General features: G+C 42.5%; 2 protein-coding genes across 3 annotated transcripts in view; both read left to right on the top strand.

Moving 5' to 3' along the window:
- The first annotated feature begins 8,454 nt into the window (after positions 1–8,454).
- Positions 8,455–19,599, top strand: LOC138741428 (V-type proton ATPase subunit d 1-like). Of its 2 annotated transcripts, XM_069895507.1 has the most exons (8): positions 8,455–8,664; positions 10,591–10,762; positions 11,101–11,279; positions 13,922–14,001; positions 14,210–14,287; positions 16,822–16,998; positions 17,906–17,983; positions 18,896–19,599. In XM_069895507.1, exons 1-8 carry the CDS (start codon positions 8,535–8,537, stop codon positions 19,055–19,057), a joined length of 1,056 nt encoding a protein of 351 aa, XP_069751608.1. In that variant the 5' UTR covers positions 8,455–8,534; the 3' UTR covers positions 19,058–19,599. The 2 variants fall into 2 exon arrangements, with proteins under 2 accessions (XP_069751608.1, XP_069751609.1); XM_069895508.1 differs by lacking the exon at positions 14,210–14,287.
- An 888-nt stretch (positions 19,600–20,487) lies between these two features.
- Positions 20,488–24,920, top strand: part of LOC138741425 (keratinocyte differentiation factor 1-like) — a 46,660-nt gene continuing 42,227 nt past the window's right edge. The window contains exon 1 of the mRNA XM_069895503.1: positions 20,488–21,062. The gene's annotated coding sequence lies outside the window, so the exon portion shown is untranslated. The remainder of the gene's footprint in view (positions 21,063–24,920) is intronic.

Here is a 24,920-nt window from a genome sequence, read left to right as displayed (position 1 = left end):
TAGGTATGCAAACTCACTAGGATCCTTTAAATATTACATTGGAATTAATCTCAACATAATCCCATGGGAAAAGGACATTTGTTTCATAAAAACAAATCAGACTTCACAAGAGCCCTCATTCAGATAATACTTAGATTCCAAACCACCACTGAGTGAAAAGAATAGGAGGAGTAGGCCATCTGGCACATCAAGTCTACTCCACCATTCAATAAAATCATGGCTAATCTGTCAAGGGACTCAGTTCCACTTACCATAAAATTCTTCTATTATTCAAAAATCTGCCACATTTAATTCTTCCTCAAACCCCCTTTAAACCTCTTACCAGTTCCCCTGAAACAATGCCCTGAGCTTTTAGAATGTTCACTATACAAGTTTCCTATGATCCCTGCAACCTCCTCCACTCAGAAGAAAACCCAGCCCATCGCTTGTATCTGAGACACTCCATTTCAGAATATGCATCTAGATCATATATTCTCAGGTTTCATAATAAATGTAGAAATTATGATAAGATTCAGCAGTAACTTGAATTGCATTTTACTTTGGAGGTAATTAAATTTTCAATTTTTTTTAAATTCCAACTATGATAGATCCACTGTGGTCTTCACAAAGAACTGTACTGAAGCAAGTGTATACATGCAGGGATATGTGTTGAGAAGCTGTTTGCGACAACTTCCTAAATGGTGTTACTTGCATTTCATGAAATGTCACAGACCTGAGAGGTTGCAAAATGCTGTACAGCTGAAACTTTCTCCAAAAATGTGGCAACCAGATTTCTGTAAAATGATAAAGATGAAAGAAAAGAATTGCATCCATTAAGACAAATGGTGTTCCACAAGTATAAAGATGCTCTTCCCATAGTAAGGTGTAGATATAGAGGTTTCGACAATTATGAATATATAATTAGAGCTCAGGACTCGTACTCGTACCTAACCACACAGGCAGAGATCGATGTGATGGGGGAATTGACTCGTGATGAGCATATGATCAATTTGGAAAAACAAGTGTTATGCAGGTGCCGAGAGAAGCTTCAGGAACAAGCACACAAGCTGATGGAAGCTGGAGGTGAGCTTAAGTGAGGGTGCACTGCGTCAATTCCCGTCTCCTGCCCCTTTATTAATGGCTGAAACAAAAAAAGCTTCCAATCCACACTTAATTCACATGATCCTTAGCCTCCCATCACTCTCAGGTTAGATACAGACAAGACACTACCTCAAAGTTACTGCGTTAAATAGATTTTTATTTTAATTTACATTCTGAACGTCGATACGATTCGGACCCAAAGAATAATGCCGCAGACCACTCAGCCCATCTCTTCACTTACTGGCCCAGGGAACGCAGCCGCGGAGCCCGAAGGCAGCAGCGACTAGGAAGGGCGCCCGGTGTCCCCTACATTTGAGGCGGCTTTTGATACTCTGGCTGCGGGCGGTGAGTCCCACCTCTCCCTGTTGAGCCCTGATCCGGATCCGGTTGACCAGCTCCCCGTGTTCCACCGCCTCCTGCTCGGCCCGGACCAACATGTCGTGCAGCTGCTGCAAGCCGACCTCCAGCTCCCGGACCCGGCGCTGCCGTCGCTCCAGCTCCAGAAGTCTCCGCCGGGCTTCGGCAAACTCAACCCTGCTGCTGGGAGTCACGGCCCGGGACACCGGCTCCCCCTCTTTCTCGGTCTTCACGACGTTCGCCACGGGGCTGCTTCGCGTGGCGCTTTTAGCGGCGACCTTGTCTCTGAGCTTCACCATCGCTGCTCCGGGGGCTGGGTTGTGAGCATGGACCTGGCGGAGCCGACGTCGGGAGGGCAGCGCACAGCGGCCACTGCTGGTTGAGGGGCTCCTACGTCACGGAGGGGCGGGGCTGGCCGAGGGGCCCGGACGTCACGGAAGGAGCAGGGCTGGCCGAGGATCCCGTACGTCACTGAGTGGGCGGGGCTCTTACGTCATGGAGGGGGCGGGGCCTGCCTTGGACGTCGTAGTCTGAGGAGTGGCTTTGCCTGGAGTGAAGTATGTCTGTAGACATAGTGGTTGAAGTCAAGTCACAATGTGGGAAAAGCTCAGCAGGTCACGTAGTGGACTTGATGTGGCCAAGAGAAAGATGGGTGGTGCACTGCGGTGTGAAGAAACAAGCAACGAAAGGCTTTAATTAGCTTAAACCCCCCCCCACCCCCCCATAAGGTTCTGTATCCTTTCTGGCACCCTGCGCTCTGCTCCAGCCCAAGAGCTTTTTGTAGGGCCGGTGATTGGCTACAATGGGTTGCCCACTGCAGAAGGCAGTGCAGGAGTGTGGACGGGCACAGGCAGTCACCGACGGTCCAATGGTTGTATCACCACACATTGTATTGTATAGTCAATTTACATTTCTTTATTTGTCTACGTGTGTACATGATGTACAGTTTTTTTTTGCACTGCCAATAAGTGGTCATTCTGCCTCAATGGCAGGAAGAAGAATTTCTGGGTTGTATGTGGTGCCATGCATGTGCTCTGACAATAAATCTGAACTTTGAACGAGGGGAATGAATTGCCCACATGAGTAGCTTTAGGTATATTACAAATACCTGTCTATATGTGGCCGGTGCTAGGGGCTAAATATTTTAAATTATTCAACATTAAAGAAGACACAAAAAATATATTATGGTTCTGTTAATAAGAGACGGCATCAGTACATTGGAAAACCATGTTGATTCCATATATTTTGAATCAGTTTGGATGTAGCAAAGCAGCAGGTAATAGGAACATAGGAAGTAGGAACAGGAGTAGGCCAAAAATGGCCCATCGAGCCTGCTCCGCCATTCAATAAGATCATGGCTGATCTAATTTACGACCTAACTCCACCAACCTGCCTTCTCCCCATATCCCCTGATTCCTCTATCATGTAAAATGGTAGGAGTTTGATTATAGTGTTCTGGACCTTTTGGACTGTGGACTTCCATCATAAAGGACAGAATTCTCCTAGGAACTCTGTGTGACTTGTGCAGCTGGGTCGAGCTGTGGAGACAGAACTGCATTTGGAGCAGTGGAGACCAACTGGAGAGCTGTGTGAAAGGCACATGCCTCCTAAGTTAATGAAGGGTTAAAAACCACAATTTGAAAACCAAGGAAGCATTGAAAAAGGATTCGTAAGCTTATGGCCATGCAACATCAGTCATTTCCCCAATGTTAATGCAGCGTCCTTTTGTTATTCATTCAGAGAACTGAATTTTAGACATTGAGCTTTGAGATTGAATTCTATGAACTGTGTATTTAAACTGACTTATTTGACTGACTGACTTAGGGTTTTGGGGGATTTTTCTCTTTTTGAATATTGGGCACAGAGTGTAATGGTCTGGGGTTTTCTTTTACATACACACTGTTTATAAAGATATGATATCTGTATATTTGTTATAGATATTTAGAGTGGGGTGAATTGGGTTAAGATATATTAATAGTCATTAATAAATATAAAGTTAAAATTTAACCCTTTTGAATTGCATTTTCTGTTGCTAGTTTGAGATGTAACAAAGTGAGGAACTCGTCTGGGATCCAACAGATTGAGATGTAGCAATAGGTCTTCAATTAGTAGTCGAGAGGGAGGACACAGAAATAAGAGATAATACTGCAATAATGAAAACAGAGAATAAGAGAAAGTACAATCTTGAGAAGCCCATTCAATTCTTCAAACCTGCTCCACAATTGAATACAATCATACAATTTCACTACCATTTTGCTACTTTCTCTTGATCCCTTTAGCCATAAGGGCCACATCCAACTCCCCATTTTAATATATTTAATGAACTGGCTTCAATGACTTTCTATGGTAGGGAATACCACAAGTTTTTTAAAAAAGTTTATTCTCATCTCAGTCTAATGACTTACCCATTACCCTTAAACTGCAAACCCTTGTTCTGGACCTCCCCAACATCAGGAACATTAAAAAGTCAAAGTTCAGATTTATTGTCAAAATACATACCTGACATCACATACAACCCTGAGATTCTTTTTTTCCTGCAGGCCAGGCAGAATTTCTACCTAGTGGTAGTGCAAAAATCTGTACTCAAAAGAGAGAAATGACATGCATCTAACTGTTTAGACTTGTCAGAATTTCCTATGTTTCTACAGATCCCCTCTCGTTTATCTAAATTCCTGCATTCCTTAATATGTCAGTCGTTGCATCACTGGAATCAGTCTGGTGAATCTTCACTCCACTCCATCAACAGCAAGAATGTCCTTCCTCAGATTAGATCAAAACTTCACAATTCAGAATCAGAATTCGGGGCTTTGCAGCAGCATCTTAGTGCAAACATTCATATTATAACCATCTTACAGCATTACTAGAAATAAAATAAGTTTAAGTAGGATTGCATGAAAGGTAAGGCAGTGTCTTTGGTTTATTAACTATTCAGGAATCTGATCGCAGCGGGGAAGAAGCTGTCCTTGTACTGCTGAGTGCTCACCTTTAGGCTCCTGTACCTTTTTCCCGATGGTAGCAGAGTGAAGAGGGTGTGGCCTGGGTGGTGGGGGTCTTTGAGGAGAGACGCTACTTTTTTACGACACTGCCTCATGTAGATGTCCTTGATGGAGTGATGTCGCAGGCTAAGTTAACAAACCTATGGAGTTTATTTTTGTCCTGAGAATTGGTGCCTCTATACCAGGTAGTGATGCAACCAGCCAGAATGCTCTCCACAGAAGACCTACAGAAGTTTTTGAGAGTTTTCAATGACGTACTGAATCTCTTCAGACACCTCACAAAGTCACTGGTGAGCCTTCTTTGTGATTACATCAAGATGCATCTCAAGGTGTTCCCTCATTAAGGCCTTGTGCACCATAACACCCAGGTTATGACTGTAGGAGATTTGAAAGGGCTGAAGTGGTTCTCATGAATAGAGATGGGAAAATATATAGTAGGAAATAAGGAAATGACGTTTTTTTTTTAAAAAAACCTTGTTGTCTGTTTCTTGGAGAAAGAGAAACCCTCCTGAAAGCACTGGATGCAAATGAGGAATTAAAAGAAATTAGCATTGGTTAAATAAAACAACTGAAGAAGTTAATGAGCCTGATTAATTTAAAGATCTAAAGGCAAAATAATCAACAACTCAGAGCTTTGAAATATGTCATAGTGAATATTCCATTTATCACCTTTCAAAATTCTACAGATTCTGGAATTCTTCCTGCAGATCGGAAGGTAGCACATGTGACCCTTTTACTTTAGAGGGAGGGGGAATGTAAACAGGCGAGAATGGAACTGTTAATCTTGCATTGGTAGTTGGGAAATGGCAGAATCAATAGTTAAAGATTTGAATTCTAGAAACTTGGAAAATAATTAAGATGATTGAGCAGAATCATCATTTGGCCTTCCTTAGTGCCTGTTGCATGTGGTAACTTTCATAAACTTGTAGGATGCTTGGCTTCCTTTGAGCATCAACTTTCCCCATTCTTTCATTATTTTTTAAATCTTCAGCATTTCTGTTTATCTGACTGAAATGAATAGCCTAATGTTTTCCACATCTGCTGCATTGAGGCCCATTTGTTCACTCTGTCTATATTCCCATTGAAGCTTTTTTACTTCGTCACTGCTCACATTCCCACAGCTTCACATCAGCAACAAACTTCCATGTTACATTTAGTCCCCGATACATCATGAATAGTTGGGGTCATCTCTATGGTACCCCAATATTCAGAGGCTGCCAGTCTGACACAGTCATTATTTTCATATTCCTTGTTCATCTATTAACCAGTTCTCAATCCCCAGCAGTTTAGTATTCCCAATAATAAAGCTCCAGACTTTTGCAATACACAAACGTACTGGAGAAACTCGGCAGGTCATGCAGCATCCATAGGAAGCAAAGAGTAACCAGCGTTTCAGGCCTTGGCCCTTTGTCATGCTACCTCTAACTTGTGTCCATGGTGTGTTTTGCTTCACTAATTTATTTTTATCAATGCCAGTGGTGGAGTACTCAGCAGTTCACTGCTTCAACACAGGGACATTTTGGGTTGGTTTGCTCTCAGGAATGGAGGAGGTAGATGTCAAGCCTTCGGATCTGCTGAGATGGAGGTCAGAGACACTGGGAGTGGGTTGAACAATCTTGCTCGTTGCTTTAGGAGGCTGATAAAGAATTGCAATATCACAATTAAGTAGGCATTTTTTCCACAGCAATTGGAATGCCTGGGGAAACTATCCTGCTCTTCAATGAAATTACTTCTACTCAATTGAAATTCCATGATGTTGGTCCAATAATGATCCAATATTGGGAATTCTGTTCATTAATCCCCTTGTCAGTGGGATCTAACCAAATTTAAATTTCTACTCTTGTATGTCATCAGCTGTAAAGCTTTGCGGCACATCCTCGACTTTTTTAAAAAAAATCATTTATTTTAAAAACACAAGTCTCTTTATCCCAATCTCAGCCACCATGATCCCACTTCCATTGTACTTTCTTCAATGTATTGTGTACACGCACATGCTAATTCACTAACAATTCACGGCTTCATCACAAAATCCTTGACACAGACTTGAATCCCTGGTCTTCAGCAACTTGAGCATCCTCTTTAATGTATATGGTTATTACCAGCCATCTCTTGCATCTGTGTTTATTAATTCCATTTTGAAAGTCTGCTGGAGAAGAGGAATGTGACTGCACTACTTTTTCACTCTATCGTGTCATTCCCAGATTGGAGTGGGCAAGAGGATTAAAGATGCTGCAAATAGATATAAACAAATGAGTAGGCGAGAAGGTGCCAGATAAAACGTAATGTGGAAAACACAGCAGAATTTTTTTAAATGGTGAGAGATGTTTATTTTTAATTGGACTTTGTGTCCTTGTACACAAGAGGCTGCAAGCTGTCATGCAGGTACAGCAAGCTGTTGGGCAGGCAAATGGTATGTTGGCCTTAATTAAAAGAGTATTTGAGTACATAAGTAAAGATGTCTTACTGTAATTTCTGAGAGCCTTAATGAAACTGAACCTGGAATATTGATAAACTTCAGTCTTTTTATCTAAAAAACGAATATACAGTACCCTAAATAATGCTTAGGACAAAGATACTTTTGTACTTTATTTGCCCCTTGTGCTCCACAGTTTTAAATTTGTAATCAAACAATTCATATGTAATTAAAGTACAGATTACAGATTTTATTCAAAGGTATTTGGACACATTTTGGTTTGACCATGTAGAAATTACAACACTTTTTTTATACATAGTCCCCACATTTCAGGGCACCATAATGTTTGGGACATTTGGCTTCACAGGTGTTTGTGACTACTCAAGTGTGTTTTTTTTTGGAGGGGGGAGGCGTGCCACATGATGACATGGGGTTAGACTGGTAATCCCTGCTCTCCTCAAAAAAGTTGAGAAAAAATGACATAAAAAAAAAGATATACAGAAGAGATCAACAAGCCATCAAAGAAAGATAAAGCCATCACTGTAATACAAGAAACGGAGCACGGAAAAGAAGAGGGGCCAATCATAAGAAAGGATTCTGGAGCTGTCCGCAAGGTAATATACAAGGGAGAGAGGTGAAGCCGACAATGGCCGCCAACATAGAGGAAAGAGCACATTTAAAAAAAAAACCAGGAACTTTTAAAAAAGGAACAAGACACACACAGCTCCAGCGATCAAGAAGAGGACCTGGAAAAGCAAAGACCAGGAATGAGCTACTATCAAGAAAAAAAAGCAGAGAAAGGTGCAGGTTTTTTTAGACTCTTTTCATCAATCTATGATGGGATTAAGTGATGAAGTAAGGAAGAATTGGTGACAAGATTGAAAGATTAATGCAACAGGTTGATAACAAGGTTTGAAACAGAGATTGATAGATTTCTGGATATTAAAGGAATCAAGGAATATGGGGATAGTGTAGAAAAATGAGGCTGTGGATAAAGTTCAGCCGTGGTCTTAATAAATGGCAGTGCAGGCTTGAAGGGTCATGTGATCTACTTTTCCTCCTATTTCCTATCATGCCCCGCTGAGCAGAATGATGTGACTAGCTCAGGTGTGATCCAGCCAGGTTCCCCTTTTGGGATTAGTGTAAACGAAAGCAAACCAGTGGAGACAGGACTAAATTGGCGAACAACCGTATTGGCGTCAGAAATCTGCTGAGTTGTCAATCAAATCTGTGTTGAAAATGACTGAGGTTTGCTGGACAGTGATCTGCCTCAAGAATAAGAGAAAAAAATAAAATGTGTGCCTGTGAGGGTGTGTGCACGTGTAAGGAAGATATTGTTTAATCACCCCAAAGAAATGGAACATGTATTGATTTAAACACAGCATGTTTGCTTTCTCTTTAAGGATTATTGTTTTAAAGTGCAATATGATTCTCTTGTGTTTGCAAAGAGTTTGTTTTGTAACAACAAGCAAAGGGGAGCAAAAGGGCAGGGTTTCCAGCAGGTTCAGGGCAGGAATGAGGAATGCCTAACACAACCAAGATTGGGAAAAGTTGTGTAAAACCACAACCAGCCAGAATCAGCTGCCTGCCAAAGATATTACCCAAGGGTTTATTAGCACTGACCTTCAGTGTGAGCAGAGCAAAGAAGAAAGAGGAGAGAGGATCAGCATTGTGACAACTGCAATTGAATGATGAGCTTTGCGGAATTTTATTTTAATGTGGACAATGGGTACCTGGAGGGTTTGGTCAGGGGGTTTAAAGGTGGGATCCTGAAACAAGCAGATTTCCTCAACTTGGTGCAATGCCAGACTCTGGAGGGTGAGTTCCTTCTGTTTTCCAATTTCATTGCCTTTAACTGCCATGGGGAAATCTCACCAGGTGTGAAGCACCTTCTCTTACAAAGTTATTCCCTCCTGCTGTGGCTGGCTGGGGCAGAAGGGAGAGAGTGTGGTGGGGTGGATTATGTGGGATGGATGGGAGTGAAGATAGCAGGATAAGTGGGAGAGGAAGCTGTTAGGACAGGGATATAGCACAACAATAGAGGTAACCTAAGTAAAAACACAAATGCTGGAGGTGATCAGCAGGTCAAACAGTGTCCTTTATGTAACAAAGGTAAAGATACATAACTGACGTTTCAGGCTTGAGCCCTTCATCAAAGTATGAGAAATTGGCGGCAGGCATCTGAACAAAAGAGTCGGTGGGGTGGCAAGGCAGGAGTTGATAGGTGGAGAAATGAGGGAGGGGACAGCAGCAGTTTGGGTGAGTTGAAGAACTGGAAAGACAGGAAAGGAGGAGGGGGAAGGAAAGGCAAACTGGTTTAGTAGAAAGCAGTAAAGTCAATGTTAATACCATCTGGGTGGAGATGCCCAGATGGAAAATAAGGTGTTGTTCCTCCAATTTGTGGGTGGTCTGGGGGGGATAGTACACAAGGCCATGGACAGACATGTAAGCATGGGACTCAGAATTTGAAATGGTTGGCTACTGGGAGGTCGTTGTTGTTGCAGATGGAGAGGAGGTGATCAGTGAAGCGACCAGTCTCTCTGATGCAGAGAACTCCACAAAGGGAGCACTGGATGCAGTAAACAAATCCTCTAGATGTACAAGTGAAGTGTTGCTTCACTTGAAAGGCCTGTTTTGGGCCCCAGACTATGGTGAGGGAGTTGGTGTGGGGGCAAGTTTTGCACCTCCCTAAGTAACTGACAAGTGAAGTATAATGTTTGGAAATATGAACAGACCTTCAATTGGATGATTCCTGGGATGAAGAGGATGTGTTATGATGAAAAGTTGTGATAGTTGGACTTGTACTCATTGGTGTTTAGAGGAATGGAATGATTTTATTGAAACTTTATGCAAATTTGCACATACGTTCTTAAAGTATTTTTCAAGCTAGAAATAAGAAGAAGAATAAAACATTTCATGATATTATGACTAGAGTATAATTATGGGCGCTGTAAGGGTGATTACACTGGACAGCAATTTTTTTTAAAAGTTTGCTTCCTAAAAATAAAATGGGGATTATGCTAGACAACTTCAAGCTGAACACAAAAATAATTTCAGATTTGCTGTATCAAGTAGGAAGTTGGAGAAGCATTACATTAATTTTTATTGAATCTGGCATATTCAACCACTGACACTTTGCATTAGTTCAACTGACCTAAAAATGTTTTGTTGCTGATATCGTTTCTACTCAGCATCTCGAGTCAGTGTCCAACAATACTCAGCCAGCACTGATGGATTCCAGTTGCCCCGATACCGCTTTGCCATGGTTGGAACGACTTGGCAAAATCTTTCACCATGTTCGTCACTGACTGCACCAGGATCACCAGGGAAGAGGTCAAAATGCAAAGGCAGAAAATGAATTTTCAACGACATGCTGCACTTCATGGTTTTATAAGCTTGAAGTAGATTTAAAATTTGACGGGAAATCACAAAAATAGATGATATCTAAAACAAACTTTTAGGAAAATATTAAGGTGATTTTCGTGATCAGCAGTCTAAAATCTATAAAATACACCCAGAAGGTTCAGGAAGCAAAATCTTCATTGTCCAGTGTTATCAATGGAATTAAAGTCTATTTAAAGCAATGCAATGTGGAATAGGTATTTTTTTAAAAAAAAAAGCATTTCTGACTTACAGAGAAAGGATTAATGCTTTTGTTTTTAAATAAAATTCATCCAATATTTCAAGATTTGCTGTGGGTTCAATCCTTGTCTAATTGAAAGGGATCTTGCTGTCTTTCTGCAGACCTAAAGCTCCATCTTCAGAGCACAGACTACGGCAGTTTTTTGTCCAATGAAACTGGCCCTCTCACTGTGTCAGTGATTGATGATAAACTGAAGCAGAAACTGTTGCTGGAATTTGTCTACCTGAGGAATCATTCATTACAGCCGCTCACCACTTTCCTCGATTACATCACGTTCGTAACTAGAACTTTGTACAGTTTTGTTCCAATATTAATATAAGGAAGTGACCACAAAAGATGTGCCTGAATAAATTGAATTTTATTAATGCAGAAGCACATTGATTGGTGAGCAATTGATCAGAGAATAATTGTGAGTGATTGAAAGACAATAATGGGCTGACATTGGATTGCACTGGACTGCACTACTTGCATTAGGTCCTACTCGTTTATGCCTATATTGGTCTCTGATGCATATTAACATTCAACATTAACTTCCCAAACCCTTGATTCAAAGTTCAATGCCTTACAAACAGCTGCAAAGTTCAATGTAACACATGCTCATCGCTTTACAGGTACAGCTACATGATTGACAATATTATTCTGCTGATTACGGGCACGTTGCGGCAACGACCAATCTCTGAGCTCCTTCCTAAATGCCATCCCTTGGGCAGCTTTGAACAGATGGAAGCTGTGCACATTGCCCAGACTCCTGCTGAACTCTACAATGCTATCCTGGTTGACACACCACTAGGTAAGAGAACATTCGAGTGTCCATTACATGGGTTGCTGGAGGTCAGGCATATCTCCAGCCAATCGAGAAGCAAAAAACTGCAGATGCTGGAAATCTGAAATAAAACAAGAAATTGCTGGAAACACTGAGCTGGTCAGGCACTATATGAGATGGCATGGACGTTTCAGTCCTTGTTCTAAATACAATAGAGATAGGGATGATTTATGATTTTATACAGAATCAAAAACAGCTGATCATCTATATATGATTTATTATTAAAATCTAGGGATAATTCCCTAGATAAGATTTAAAAATTATGGGAGCAAGATCTTCAACTTTCATTTTCCAAAACTACATGGAATTCTATCTTAAAATTGGTCAATTCATCTTCTTTGTGAGCCTGACATTTGCTTTTATAATTTAATCAAGCTTACTTTCCTAAAGTTCATTTGGCTAAATTTTACTCTAACATTTCCTCGAAATGTGACAGGTGTAAGACTGAAGAAGGTACTTTGCTACATATGTTTTGGTCTTGTTCCTATCTATCCATTATTTGGGAAGATATCTTTTATACCTTCTCTTTAGTTCTCGATGTGAATCTGATACCTAATCCTATAATTGCCCTTTTTGGATCAACTAAGACAACTGATTTGAATTTAACTATGTCTCAATCCCATGTGATCTCTTTTGCCTCCCATATTGCTAGATGCTCAATATTGATGAGATGGAAAGATGCTGTCCCTCCTATTTATACTCAGTGGCTATCTGATATGATGACATGCCTAACTAAGGAAAAAATTAAGTGTTCTTCTAGACACAGATTTAAATTTTCTAAGTTTATGGGATCCTTTTATCAATTTTATTTTTGCAATTTATAAGATCAATTGGATCTTGTTTTATGAATTTGTGGTTTATTTTAATGGTAGTAAAGTATATGTATTTACCAGATAACTTCAGAAAGGAAGGAGTTAGAATTTGTAGTATAGTGTAATAGCTATTTTTTTAAATCTTTTTCAATTAGCCCTATGTTGTAATCATTTAAGTATTTGCTACTTTTTTCTATTTGACTGTTATGATACTGTTTATATATAATAGTTTTATTTTTCTTATATACTGTTCTTTTATCTGTATATTCCTTTTTATATATTACCTCTGATTAATACTTGTGTACTATTTCTGTAAAGTCCAATAGAAATATTGAAAAAGAAAAAAAGATCTGAGTTGGTGCGGACTCGAAAGGCCGACATGGCCTGTTTCCGCTCTGTAAACGGTTATATGGTTGTGATAGTACAGACCTATCACCAATGTATATAGTTACAGTATCTAGAGTGTAATGACTGTGCTTACAGCGATTGGCTGAGAGCTTAGCCATGCCTACTATCTTGGCCTTAAAGGGTTGTGTCCCTAGCCAGGTCGGATCCTTCCGGACTGGTCGGCCACCTGTGAAGAGCTCCTGTCTTTTGCTAATAAAAGCCTTGGTTTGGATCAACAAGTCTTTGGTTCTTTCGACGAGCTCTACAATGGTTAAATGGTTATATGGAGTGGAAGATACAAGAATTAAGTGGGGTCAATAATTTGAGTTTTGGGTTTAGGGCCGTTAGTTTACCTGTCCATCTACAAGTATTGAGGCAGTAGTTTAGGACACTTAACGAAGGGGCTGCATGTCAAAGATGCTTATTTCAATCAAGCCTCGTCATTGTGGCTCCCTTCAATGGAGAGATGAGCTGACATGGATCCCTGATAAATTTGTCCCATCACCTTCAGTCATCAGAAATAATGGAAATGGTTCTCCGATTAAAAAGCACTGCTTCCACGACTAATTGATACTAATATGTTGCAAAATCATGTGGAAAATAGTGAAAACAGGCTTCTTCTTTCACTAATTAATCTGATCATGTCTTCACTTTTTTTTTCTGTTAATAGCTTAGTTCTTATTCACGCTTTTAAAAATAATCTGTGCCCTGTGAACACTTTTTTGTCATTTGGTAAGAGTAGCTACATTCTCACAGCCTTAATTTCAAATGTCTTCACTCTTTTCTGTCTGAGTCTATTCCTTCATCGTTCCTTCCAACTGTTTCCCATTTTTATAGCCACAAGGTTCTACCTGAAAAGGAGACTGAGAGTCTCTCTCGGTACAGGTCCATGCAGAAGGCCCAGAACCTCATCAAGGCGATTCAATGGACTGAATGTTTTACTGTGTATCTGGTCAGTGTGAGGGAGTTGCCCCTGCTTAAATCCGCAGGGCATTGAGACTCTTCCTGCAGCCAGTTCCTCGTACTTGCTCTGACACAAAATGAACATTAATTTTTTTTTTAAGTTTAGATATACAGCGGAGTAACAGGTCCTTCTGGCCCACGAGCCCATGCTGCCCAAATACCCCAATTAACCTACAACCCCTGTACATTTTGAAGGGTAGGAAGAAAGCGGAGCACCCGGAGGAAGCTAGGGAGAACATACGATCTTATAGACCTGTATCAACATAGCACTAACCTGCTGCCCATGCCTTGCACTGGTCATAAGACAGTTCAGAAAAACTTCTTGAGGGTGGGCATCCTTCAAAGGGACTTCACAGGGAAGCAGCTGAATTGTTGTCCCAAGACAGTTTTTGTTGCAGCATTGATACAATTACATGGAACATTAACTTGGTGATTTTCATTCCTCAGCTTCCTTCTTTCAAGACTGCATCTCAGAGAATGACCTTGATGAAGTTAATATTGAAATATTACGAAACAAACTTTACAAGGTAACAGCAGGAAATCCGAGGGTAGATTCCTGCATGTAAATCTGCCAGGTGCATGTTATTCTATACAAACATCCCCTAATCTCTTGAATAGAACAGTCTGTCATTTACTCTCGATGTCTGCTATTCTCTGTAAAAAAAAAAAAAAAAAAACCTCGACATTCCGTCAATAGCTAAGATCTCCTCATGGGCCTTAACTTTACTGTTTCAGGCTTATCTGGAATCATTTTACAGCTTCTGCAAAGAGCAGGGAGGGCAGACTGAACAGGTGATGTGCCCCATTCTAGAGGTAGGAAAACCAACAACTTCTTCAACTGCGCTTATCCGTAAAGTGTAACTCCAGCAGTCTGGCCTTATGAGTCTGAATCCATTCAAATGTTTAAAAAGTAGAGATGAGTTGTGCCCAGTCACAGGAGGTCAGTGAAGGTCCCCTGCTAACTGGCCAATAAATGGGGTAGGGGATATTGAAGATTGCGTGACCTTAGAGCAAGAATGGAGTTTGAGATAAAAACCAAGATAATGGATTGATAAAAATTAATTGAGATTGACATCTAAAGTAAAAGGTTATCAGTGATCGTGGAGCATTGAGCAGAACAGCACAAGAATAGGCTCTTTAGGCCTCAATTCCCTGCTTGTCTAACAGTCTCAGAAACACTATGTTTATATCTTCTTCCACCACTACATCCGCCAGCTTGTTCCAGGCACCTACCATTAGTGGAGGTAGATAGGAATGCAGAATTGAAGTTACCATCAGGTCAGACTTCATCTTATTTACACAGGATGGATGGGGATTGCTAAAGTGGTAGATCTGGAAAGCAAGGATACATCCCTTGGTTCAATATGTAGCGGGTTCAGTGCGCTTTCAGATCCAAGATTGGAAATTCGCTTCATACAAAGGAATAGAAGCCATTATTTTCAAGAAAAGTTGCATAGATCAAGTTTGTTTCTTCCTTGAAAAAGAGAAGCTGATGGGCAAATTGGTCACGGGCTTTACGTTATGAAAGGATTGGCTGGGGTGGACTTTCACTTGCAGCTGAGTACAGAACTAGTAGCCAGAAATATAGGATAACAGCAGACAAAAAAATTTTTTCAAAAGGTTTGCTTCCTGGAAAAAAAATTGGAGGTTATGATAGGCAGCTTCAAGCTGAACACAAAGATAATTTCATATTTGCTGTATCACATAGGAAGTTGGAGAGAAACATTAAATTAACTTTCTTTCCAAAATATATTTATTGAGTATCAAAAAAATCTTTGTACACATTTCAACACACGTATACACAAATGTTCACATACACCGTCAGATACACTCCTGGGCCCCTACCCTCTTACAACATTGGCCCCTTTGCTGACAGTAAATAGTACAACCGTTAGTCCTTTACTCCGAAAGCACTCGTAATTCAGAGAAATAACATATAAAGGGTTGCCATTTGTGGAAAAGATCCCAGCAGACCCTCTTTTGATTTTCTCCAGTTTAATAAAGAAGCTGATGTCTTTAATCCATTGTGCAATAGAGGGACCCCTATCAGACTTACAGTGTAACAAGATTAGATGCTTGGATAATAGGGATGTAAATGTTATTATGTCTTTCTGCAGAGAATTTGGGGAGTTATTGGAGATTCCAAATATTGCAGTCAATGGGCAGGGTTGCAAATTGATTTTAAATTATTTTGGATAGTGCGCTAAAGATTCTGCTCCAGAACCCTTATTTCTTGGGGCACTGATAAATCATGTGACTTAGGTGGCAAGGGGAGTCATTGCACCTATTGCATTTGTCCTCCATTTCAGGATAAATGGCTGACAGTCTGGATTTTGAAAAGTGAACCCTGTGCAGCACCTTGAACTGAATAAGTTCCAAGCGAGCTCAGGAGGTGGTAGAACCAATTCTCGCAATAGCCTCTTCCCACAGTTTTTCCTCAATTTCCATTTCCAATTCTCGCTCTCATTCTGGCTTTATTTGGAAAGTGAATGGCTTTTACTTGACAGAATTGAGCTATAATTTTTTTTTTTAATTGTCTCTTTCACTCCTGGATTAGCTGATACTAGATCTCCCCAGGGTTTGGCAGGTAACTGAAGGAAATTAAATGAACTTTCATTAAATTTAGCCTATTTAATCGCAGAATGATGCTGATAGATAGCATTAGTTCAACTGATCTAAAAATGTTTTACCATTGATTTTCATTTCTACTCAGCATCTGGTGTGTCTCATGTCAGTGTCCAACAATAGTTGGCCAGCATTGATGGATTCCAGTTGTTCTGATATCACTTTGCCATGGTTGCAAAGTCCTGGTGAAACCATTCACTATGTTTGTCACTGACTGCACCAAGACCAGCAGGGAAAAGTCCAAGAGCAAATGCAGAAATGAATTTTCAATGACATTGCACTTTGTGGCTGGAAGTTGACTTAAAATAAGACAAGAAAACACAAAAACAGGTTAAATCTAAAAAAATCAGTATGTTATTGGAAAATTTTAAGGTGTTTTTAAACAGCCCAAAATCCATAAAGCACAACCAAAAGTGTTCAGGGAGCAAAATCTTCATTCTCCAAAGTTTGGGAGCAACTTCTTCTCCCAGAGAGTGGCAAGAGTGTGGGACTCACAACCAAAGAGTGAGATGGAGGTGAATAATATGCTTGCACAAAGAGAAGTGCGAGAAATGCATGAGTGGGAATGAAAGACGGTTGATGGCATAAGTTGGGAAGAGGCTGAATACTGGCCAGTGTCATGTTTTGGTGCTGTATTATCTGGGACTGATACTGACGGTCTCTCCATGAACATGAACTTATTCTGGGGATCTATCTTGCTTCTCTGCCTCTTCTCCCTTTAGTTTGAAGCTGACCGCCGTGCCTTTATCATCACCCTAAATTCTTTTGGCACCGAGCTGAGTAGAGAGGACCGGTCTGCACTATACCCTTACTGTGGCCGGCTGCATCCTGATGGTTTGGCCCTGTTGTCCAACGCTGAAGACTTTGAGCATGTCCATGCTGTTGCTCAATATTATGCGGTACGTTCTCTTCCTGATACTTCAGTTCACATTGATTGAGCGTCGATTTCAGTAGCAACGCACCATGGTTACAGTTCAGGCCATGGACATTGACAGGTATCTGGGTGAAGGAGACCTGTCAGGCACCTATAGTTTCCTGGTCTGTATAGAAGGGTGAAAGTGGTCCTTATTTTTCAGTGGGCACTGAGAGAGTTTCCCTGAGGGTCACTGGGAGACTGGAAGGAGCTCGCTGGGTGAGGTGAGAGCATTGTTCTCTTTAAAGTATCAACATCTCAAATTTCAGTAAGGGGCTGTAGAGCTCGTCGAAAGAATCAAAGACTTGTTGATCCAAACCAAGGCTTTTATTAGCAAAAGACAGGAGCTCTTCACAGGTGGCCGACCAGTCCGGAATGATCCGACCTGGCTAGGGACACAACCCTTTAAGGCACAGACAGTAGGCGTGGCTTAGCTCTCAGCCAATCGCTGTAAGCACAGTCTAGATACTGTAACTATATACACTATATACATTGGAGATAGATCTGTACTATCACAGGGGCTAAAATTAAAAACTGCCCACTGCCCAGCCAGTTCCTGGCCACTGCTGCAGTGTCTTGTAATACAACAGCCAGCAACAGGATCATGTCACAAGGGAAAGAATCTGGTCAAATAGTAAAGACCTGGTGTATTTTAACATTTTACACTTCAGGCAAGACCACCAAAAAACCCTGCCCCCAAAGACATCCCTGGGGCAACACTGCACCCAGGCCGTGCAATGTGTCTTTGGGCTCCTCTCAATCCATGGTGCTTTCCCACCCTCAGGTCTTTTGGCTGTAACATCTGACATCATTGGGTATGGTTCCAAACCTGTGTGTTCAATTAGCCCCAAAACCATCCACTTCTGATTTTTTCTGTTTCTTCTGTATCACAGGAATATAAATACTTGTTTGAAGGTGCAGGGAAGAATTCCGATGAGAAGACCCTTGAGGATAAGTTCTTTGAATATGAGGTAAAGGCCTTATTGGGCAACTCTACCCCTTGTCCATACATCCTTCTGAAACCCCTCAAATCGCCCCTTTCCCTCCCCAGTGTCCACACACACCACAACCTTTTTATTTTTCCTCACTCACCACACTCCATCAGCTTCCACTCCTCCCCATCCCAACCCCTCTACCCAGAACATCAATGCCCTACCTCTCTTCCCCACTCTCCAATCCCAGTCTCCATCCATTCTTACCTCATCACCTGCTTCCCTCGCTCCCTCTCTCCTCCACTAACACATGTCCTCCTCCTCCTCCTCCTCCCCTTCCACCCCACTGTTGCCTCCTGATATTCTTATGCCTCTTGCTCCTTGTTGCCTGTGCACCCCCTTCCCACCACCACCCCCCCCCCCATCAACCCCCATTAACCATCATCTATTCAATTGGATAGATCTTGAATCTGAGGTGTTTGGGCTTATCCCAAATTTTGACATTTGTTTAATTTGGTTACATTTTCTGGGAGCCGGATCTGGTGATCCAGGCTCAGGGCAGAGCGGGGGAGCGGGGGGGTGGGGGGGGGGTAGTTCTAAGCTACTGTAATCAATAGGAATAGGAAGTAACAAAGGATTGTTGTTGATTTTAGTTTAAGGTGTTGTAACATGGAGAATATCCTACACTCAGGCTTTGGGTCGGAACATCCGTTTCTATGCATTAAAACATTTACCTGCTACATCAGGGAAATATGCACCAGGGATGCAAAGAGATCAACAAGGTCTAGTCCTAAAAACCCAGGATAAGGACATGGGCAATTGGCAGAGGAAATCTAACCCCCACCCCTGGCCTACACGTAACTGGTTGACTCACCTAGGGCTATGTGTACTCATGAATGGAATAAGATTTCCAGCTAACTGCTGTAATGCTTTCATTTTCTCAATTCTCAGGTGAAGCTCAATGTCCTGGCCTTCGATAGTCAGTTTCACTTTGGCGTGTTTCATGCTTACATGAAGCTGAAGGAGCAGGAGTGTCGGAACATTGTGTGGATCGCAGAGTGCATTGCCCAGAGGCATCGTGCTCGGATTGACAACTACATCCCCATATTCTAACTACACGGTCACGAATGATAGATGGGAGCCGTGCTAATGTTATCAGCTCCTGTAACTAAACAACTAATTTTCAATTACCAGAATCGAAGTAACCACCCTTTCCCATAAACCTCAAGTAATGTGTGTTTTGCTTATCACTGAAGTTGTAACCAGTAATCTGTCTTTTATCGCTGTTGGTCTCCATGATTAGTCCAGAGAAAGTGGCTCCACATTGAAGCACATTTGAAGATGTTCAAAAAACTGTCTACTGATTCTCGACAAAGGGACCAGGCCCTTTATTTCCTATGGATATTGCAACCAGCTGAGTGTATCCAGCATGTTTGTATATTGCACGACACCAGCATCTGCAATTTTTATTTTTAACACTATCCATATTCTGTCTGGTTTAATGTATTCTGTCATGTTAACTTGGTCAAAGTATGATTTGTTGGTCAAGACTGAAATATTGGATTGGATGTACTCTGCCACTGATGTTCAATGGAAAAAAAAGGGTTAATCCTTGTGCACAAAACAAACTATTAAAAAATTAATTCATTCCTTCAGTAAGATACTTTTTAAAAAAATTCTGCATTGTAGTTTGGGTCATTCAACTACAAGGTATCAATAAGATTGAAAGGGTGCAGAGAAGATCTATTAGGATGTTGCCCGGACTTCAGGAACTGAGATATAGGGAAAGATTGAACAGGTTAGGACTTTTTTCCCTGGAGCACAGAAGAATGAAGGGAGATTTGACAGAGGTGTTTAAAATTATGTAATAGGTTTTTTCCATTGAGAGTAAGTGAGATTCAAATGAGAGGACATGGTTTAACGATGAAAGGGAAAAAGTTTAGAGGGAACTTCGCCACACAGAGAGTGGTGAGTGTGTGGAATATGCTACCAGCTGAAGTGGTGAATACGGGTTCCTTTTTAACACTTACGAAGAATTTGGATGGGTACATGGATGGGAGGGGTATATGGCGGGCTATAGACAAGGTGTAGGTGATGGACTATCAATCATTCAGGAAACTATTGTGGAGAAACCAATAGGCTTTAATTCACTTAAGAACATAGCATATCCCCACTGTTCGGTTGTCCTGCACTGAGTTGCAGGAGCCTGTGCGGTGGGGCAACAGGTACAACCAGCCAATAGGTGTACCTGACCAGATAATTATACATTACATAATTTACCATATTCACTCCTTGTTTTTAAAAAGAATCCTGTGGGGTGAATTGAAACTTACAAAGTTGCAAGTTTACAATTTGTAAGTCACAAGTTAAGCCTGTCAGGTTGTCTGGTTGTCGGCTGGGATCGTCATAGAACTGGTTGTGGCTGTGGTGCAGCAGCAGAATCCTGGACAGTCTCAGGTGCCTGTTCATATCCATCAGTATTGCACTGGTGGGTGGATGCCATGCCTGGTGTATCCTCCACCCTTGGGGTGGAGGCAGGATTCCAGAGGTTGGGTGTATCATGTGCATTCAAAGGTAAGGAGGGTGTAGGGTGATTAACAGTGGTTTCCAGGGCCCCTGAGGGAGCCATCCCTGATGGAAACTGTGTCCTCATGTCTGTCCGGATATATCACATAGACAAATTGGGGGTTGGCATGGAGTAGGTGGACCCTTTCGACCGGGAGCAGGACAGGCCCTGGGGACGTCAGCCATGCTGGTAGTGTGGTCCCTGATGCAGATTTCATGTGATGTAGCGTTAGTGGCAGTGCCCAGCAGGGACCTGGTAGAGTGGAGGGCCTACGGGAAAACCTCTTGCTGGCGGGCCTTTGCACTGCAAGGTCAGGACTGCCTTACAGACCATAGCATTCTCCCTCTCCACTTGTGCTTTACCCCGATGGTTGTAACTAGTGGTCGTACTCATGGCAATACCTCTGGCCAACAGGTAATGGCGGAGCTCGTCAATCATAAAGGAAGGCCCCCAGTCACTGTGGCTATAACTTGGGAGCCAAATAGAGTGAAGAAGCTGTGCAGGGCCTTGATGACTGTGGCAGTGGTCATGTCCGTGCAAGAAATGGAAAATGTGAGTATTCATCGTTGATGTTAAGGAAGTATATGTTGCGGTTGGTGGAGGGCAGGGGTCATTTAAAGTTGACACTAGTCGCTTGAAGGGGCAAGTGGCTTTGATAAGTTGTGCCCTGTCTGGCTGGTCGAAGTATGGCTTGCACTCAGTACAGACCAGGCAGTTCTTTGTCATGGTTCTGATCTCGTCAATGGAGCACAGCAGGTTGCGTGCTTTAACAAAGTGAAAAAACCTGGTGACTCCGGGGTGACAGAGATCATTATGGATGTTTTGTAGTCGGTCGATCTGGGCGCTGGCACAAGTGCCATGGGACAGGGTGTCTGGTGCTCGTTAAGTTTCCCTGGCCGGTACAGGGTATCAGAGTTATAGGGGGAGAATTCTATTCTCCACCGCAGTATTTTATCATTTTTGATTTTGCCCCGCTGCTGATTGTTGAACGTGAACACGACAGCGCATTGATCGGTCAGCAAGCTGAATCTCTTACTGGCCAGGTAATGGCGCCAGTGGTGCACGCCTTGACAATGGCTTGGACCTCTTTTTCAACTGAGGAGTGTCAAATCTCAGGGCCCTGCAGGGTGCATGAAAAAAAAATGCAACAGGTCTGCCTGTCTGATTAAGGGTGACTGCATTGCTTTCCACCTAAAAAGGGGTGGATATGTCCACAGCATTCATTGTGGCCTTGGCAATGTTGGGCTTGATGCAGTTAAAGGCTGCACAAGCCTCCTCCGCCAAGGGAAGGACATAGATTTGATGAGGGGGGCAGGCCTTGACCGCATAATTGGGGACCCACTGAGCATAATAGGAGACAAACCCAAGGCACCTCTTCAGGGCCTTGAGGCTGTGTGGAAGGTGAAATTCCAAGAATGGTTGTATGCGGACTGGGTCTAGGACAATGACACCATTCTCCATGACACAGCCAAGAATGGCAAGCGAGTTATGTGGAACACGCACTTGGCCTTGTTGTACATCAGATTAAGGAGCATGGCTGTTTTGAGAAAGCTCTTGGCTTTGTGGTTCTGCAGTTGTGGCTGCAGATGGTGATGCTATTGAGACACAGGAAAGTGGCCTGCAACTTGTACTGATCCACCATATGGTCCATTTCCTGCTGGAAGACTGAAACACCATTCGTGATGCCAAAGGGGATCCACAAGAAGTGGTAGAGGTGGCTATCTGCCTTGAACGCCGTATACAGGTGATCCTCTAGGCGGATGGATAGCTGATGACATGCCGACTTAAGGTCGATGGTCAAAAAGACCCGATTCTGGAACATGTCGACGATTCACGGAAGGGGGTATGTGTCCAATTGAGTGTATCTATTCACAGTCTGACTGTAGCCAATGACCATTCTATTTTCTTCCCTGTTCTACATTACCACTACCTGTGTTCTCCCATGGGCTATTGCTGGCTTCAATAACCCCTTCCTTAAGTAAACCCTGTACCTTTGCCTGGATGATAGCCCTGTCCTCGGCGCTGTACCACCTGCTTTTAGTGCCAATGGGTTTGCAGGCGGGGGTGAGGTTGGCGAATAGCGATGGGGGGGGTGCTTTAAGTGTCAGCAAGTGGTGCATGGTGAGTTGTTAGATTGGTGGATATGAACGGCGGGGGTGGGGGAGGGTTGGCTATTGAATTTCTAGTTACCAATGTTGAGGGTTGGATGAGGCCCATCAAATGCTTTTAAGGTGACATTGAAAATCAAACCCCCAACAGTATAGCAGCGCAGAGCTGTGACATTACCATCAGTCTAAAGTTGTCATATACAGAACCCCACACAGTTAAAGTCACAATATATCTGCTGTAAACAATGGATGTCAGGGAGACCTTCTGATTCACCGGCAGTACTGTAAAGGAGAGGGTCCGCACTGTGTTCAGATGTTTAAAACTGTCTGTGCTCCCGCTATCGAACAAGCAATTTGTCATGTGGCCGTTTACCTTGATGCCCATCATTGACCTGGTTAGTTGGTGTGGACTGTCCTGATTGAGGGCTCATTGCAGCTCGCTGTGTCCAAGATGGCGGCCCCCAGGGCCTCCACATGGTGTTGCCTGATCCGGAAGATATCACCCAAGATGGCAGTCTCCGTGGCACACATGTGGTGCAGCTGGGTCCTGAAGATGGTGGCCCCCATAAATTGCACATGTTGCTGCAAGCCATGGGCGATGGCAGTATTTGGACTTGCACATTTTGGCATAATTACCCATCTTTCCACAGCTGGAGCAGATTGAATCCTTCGTTGGGCAGCGTTTCCTCTGATGCTTGCCCAGGCCGCAGAAGTTGAACTTTGGGGGTTCCTGGAACACGGCAGTTCTGATCGGGTCATCACCAGAGCCAGTTGAGAGTATCGAGAGGCTTTCGCGGAACACTGCTGCTGTAGTCTGGTTGTTAGTGGAGCGGGGTGTGTTGGCATGTCCCAGGATGGCTGTGACCAAAGTGACCATAAGGTGACTGCGTTGTCAGTCGAGTAGCCCTCCATATTCTGGAGAGCCACCTCCTCAGCTCAACTGCTCTCCGCAGATTGTTATCCCCTTGCTCCAAAAGTCTCTGTGGTATGTAATTCAACCTGATCCCCATGACGTAGGCGTCCCGGATCAGTTTGTCTGTATACTCTGCGGCAGACACGGCTTTGCATTCACAAGCCTTGTCAAGTACTCGCAGGGCCCAAAGGTATTCGGTGTTTAACTCACCAGGTTGTTTTCAAATCACTAGAAGGTGTCTAGCATAGACAACGTTAAGGATGTCCATGGCCTCCTGGTATGTTGTGGCGTCCCTGATCATGGAGTACATCAGGGTGCTGACCCGAGAGTGCAGTACTTGCAGTTTGTTGGTCTCTGATTGCACAATGGTAGAAGAGTCCTGCAGGAATACTTCAAAACAGCGCAACCAGAGTTTGAAGCTGGCAGATGCCTCAGGCAATTGAGGGGTTGAGGATCTGCTTCATTGCAGAAAATTCAAGTGAATTAAATTGATGCATCATCAAACACTCAGGAGACTATTGTGGAGAAACCAATAGGCTTTCATTCACTTGAGAACATAGCATATCCCCACTGTTTGGTTTTCCTGCACTGAGTTACAGGGGGCTGTGAAAGTCACCTCTATACAGGGGCCACAGGTACAACCGACCAATAGGTACGTTTGATCTGATAATTATATATTGCAGTGGTTTACCACAGTAGGTCAGTGGGACTAAGCAGAAAAATAGTTCAGCACATACTAGAAGGGCCAAAAGCCTGTTTCTGTTCTGTAATGTTCTATGGTTCTAGTGCCTGGGTCAATAACAGTATCAGCGACTTGTCACGTTGACCATTTGAGTGTCATACTGTCTCACTACCCTATGTGGTGAGACTGTCAGAGTGCCCTTTTTATGCTGTGTAATAAGATTGTCATGTTTTCTGATCTGTGTCAAACTAGGACAATCATTCTTCACATTGTGACAATGTATGAAAATTAATTTGTCACTGTGAGGAAAATAAGTTTGTTGTAGTATGCCAGTGCAGGTCAATGGTTTTGTACCACATTGCAAGTGAAGGACAATGGATTCATCACATAATGGCATTACAGGATAATGGGTTCATCACACTTTGTAAGTGCAAGAGAATGCACTTGTCATATTGTGTGCTGAATTCACACTTTTACTTTTTATCAATTGTCAGTGGTGTGTCTCTAATAAATTTTATTAATACTTATAATTGCAAAGATAACGTCAAGACATGAAGTTTAAGCTTATTGTTTAATTGTACAAGTACAACCCAATGAAACAATATTGAAAACAAACAGACATAGCACACGTACAGACTGTAGAGCACGTCAAAAGAACCAGACTTGTTGATCCAAACCAAGGCTTTTATTAGCAAAAGACAGGAGTT

The sequence above is a fragment of the Narcine bancroftii genome, chromosome 8 (assembly GCF_036971445.1).
Source record: "Narcine bancroftii isolate sNarBan1 chromosome 8, sNarBan1.hap1, whole genome shotgun sequence".
Taxonomy (NCBI): Eukaryota; Metazoa; Chordata; class Chondrichthyes; order Torpediniformes; family Narcinidae; genus Narcine; species Narcine bancroftii.
The sequence above is the reverse complement of the archived record's forward strand: the minus strand, read 5'-3'. Positions and strand labels throughout refer to the sequence as shown.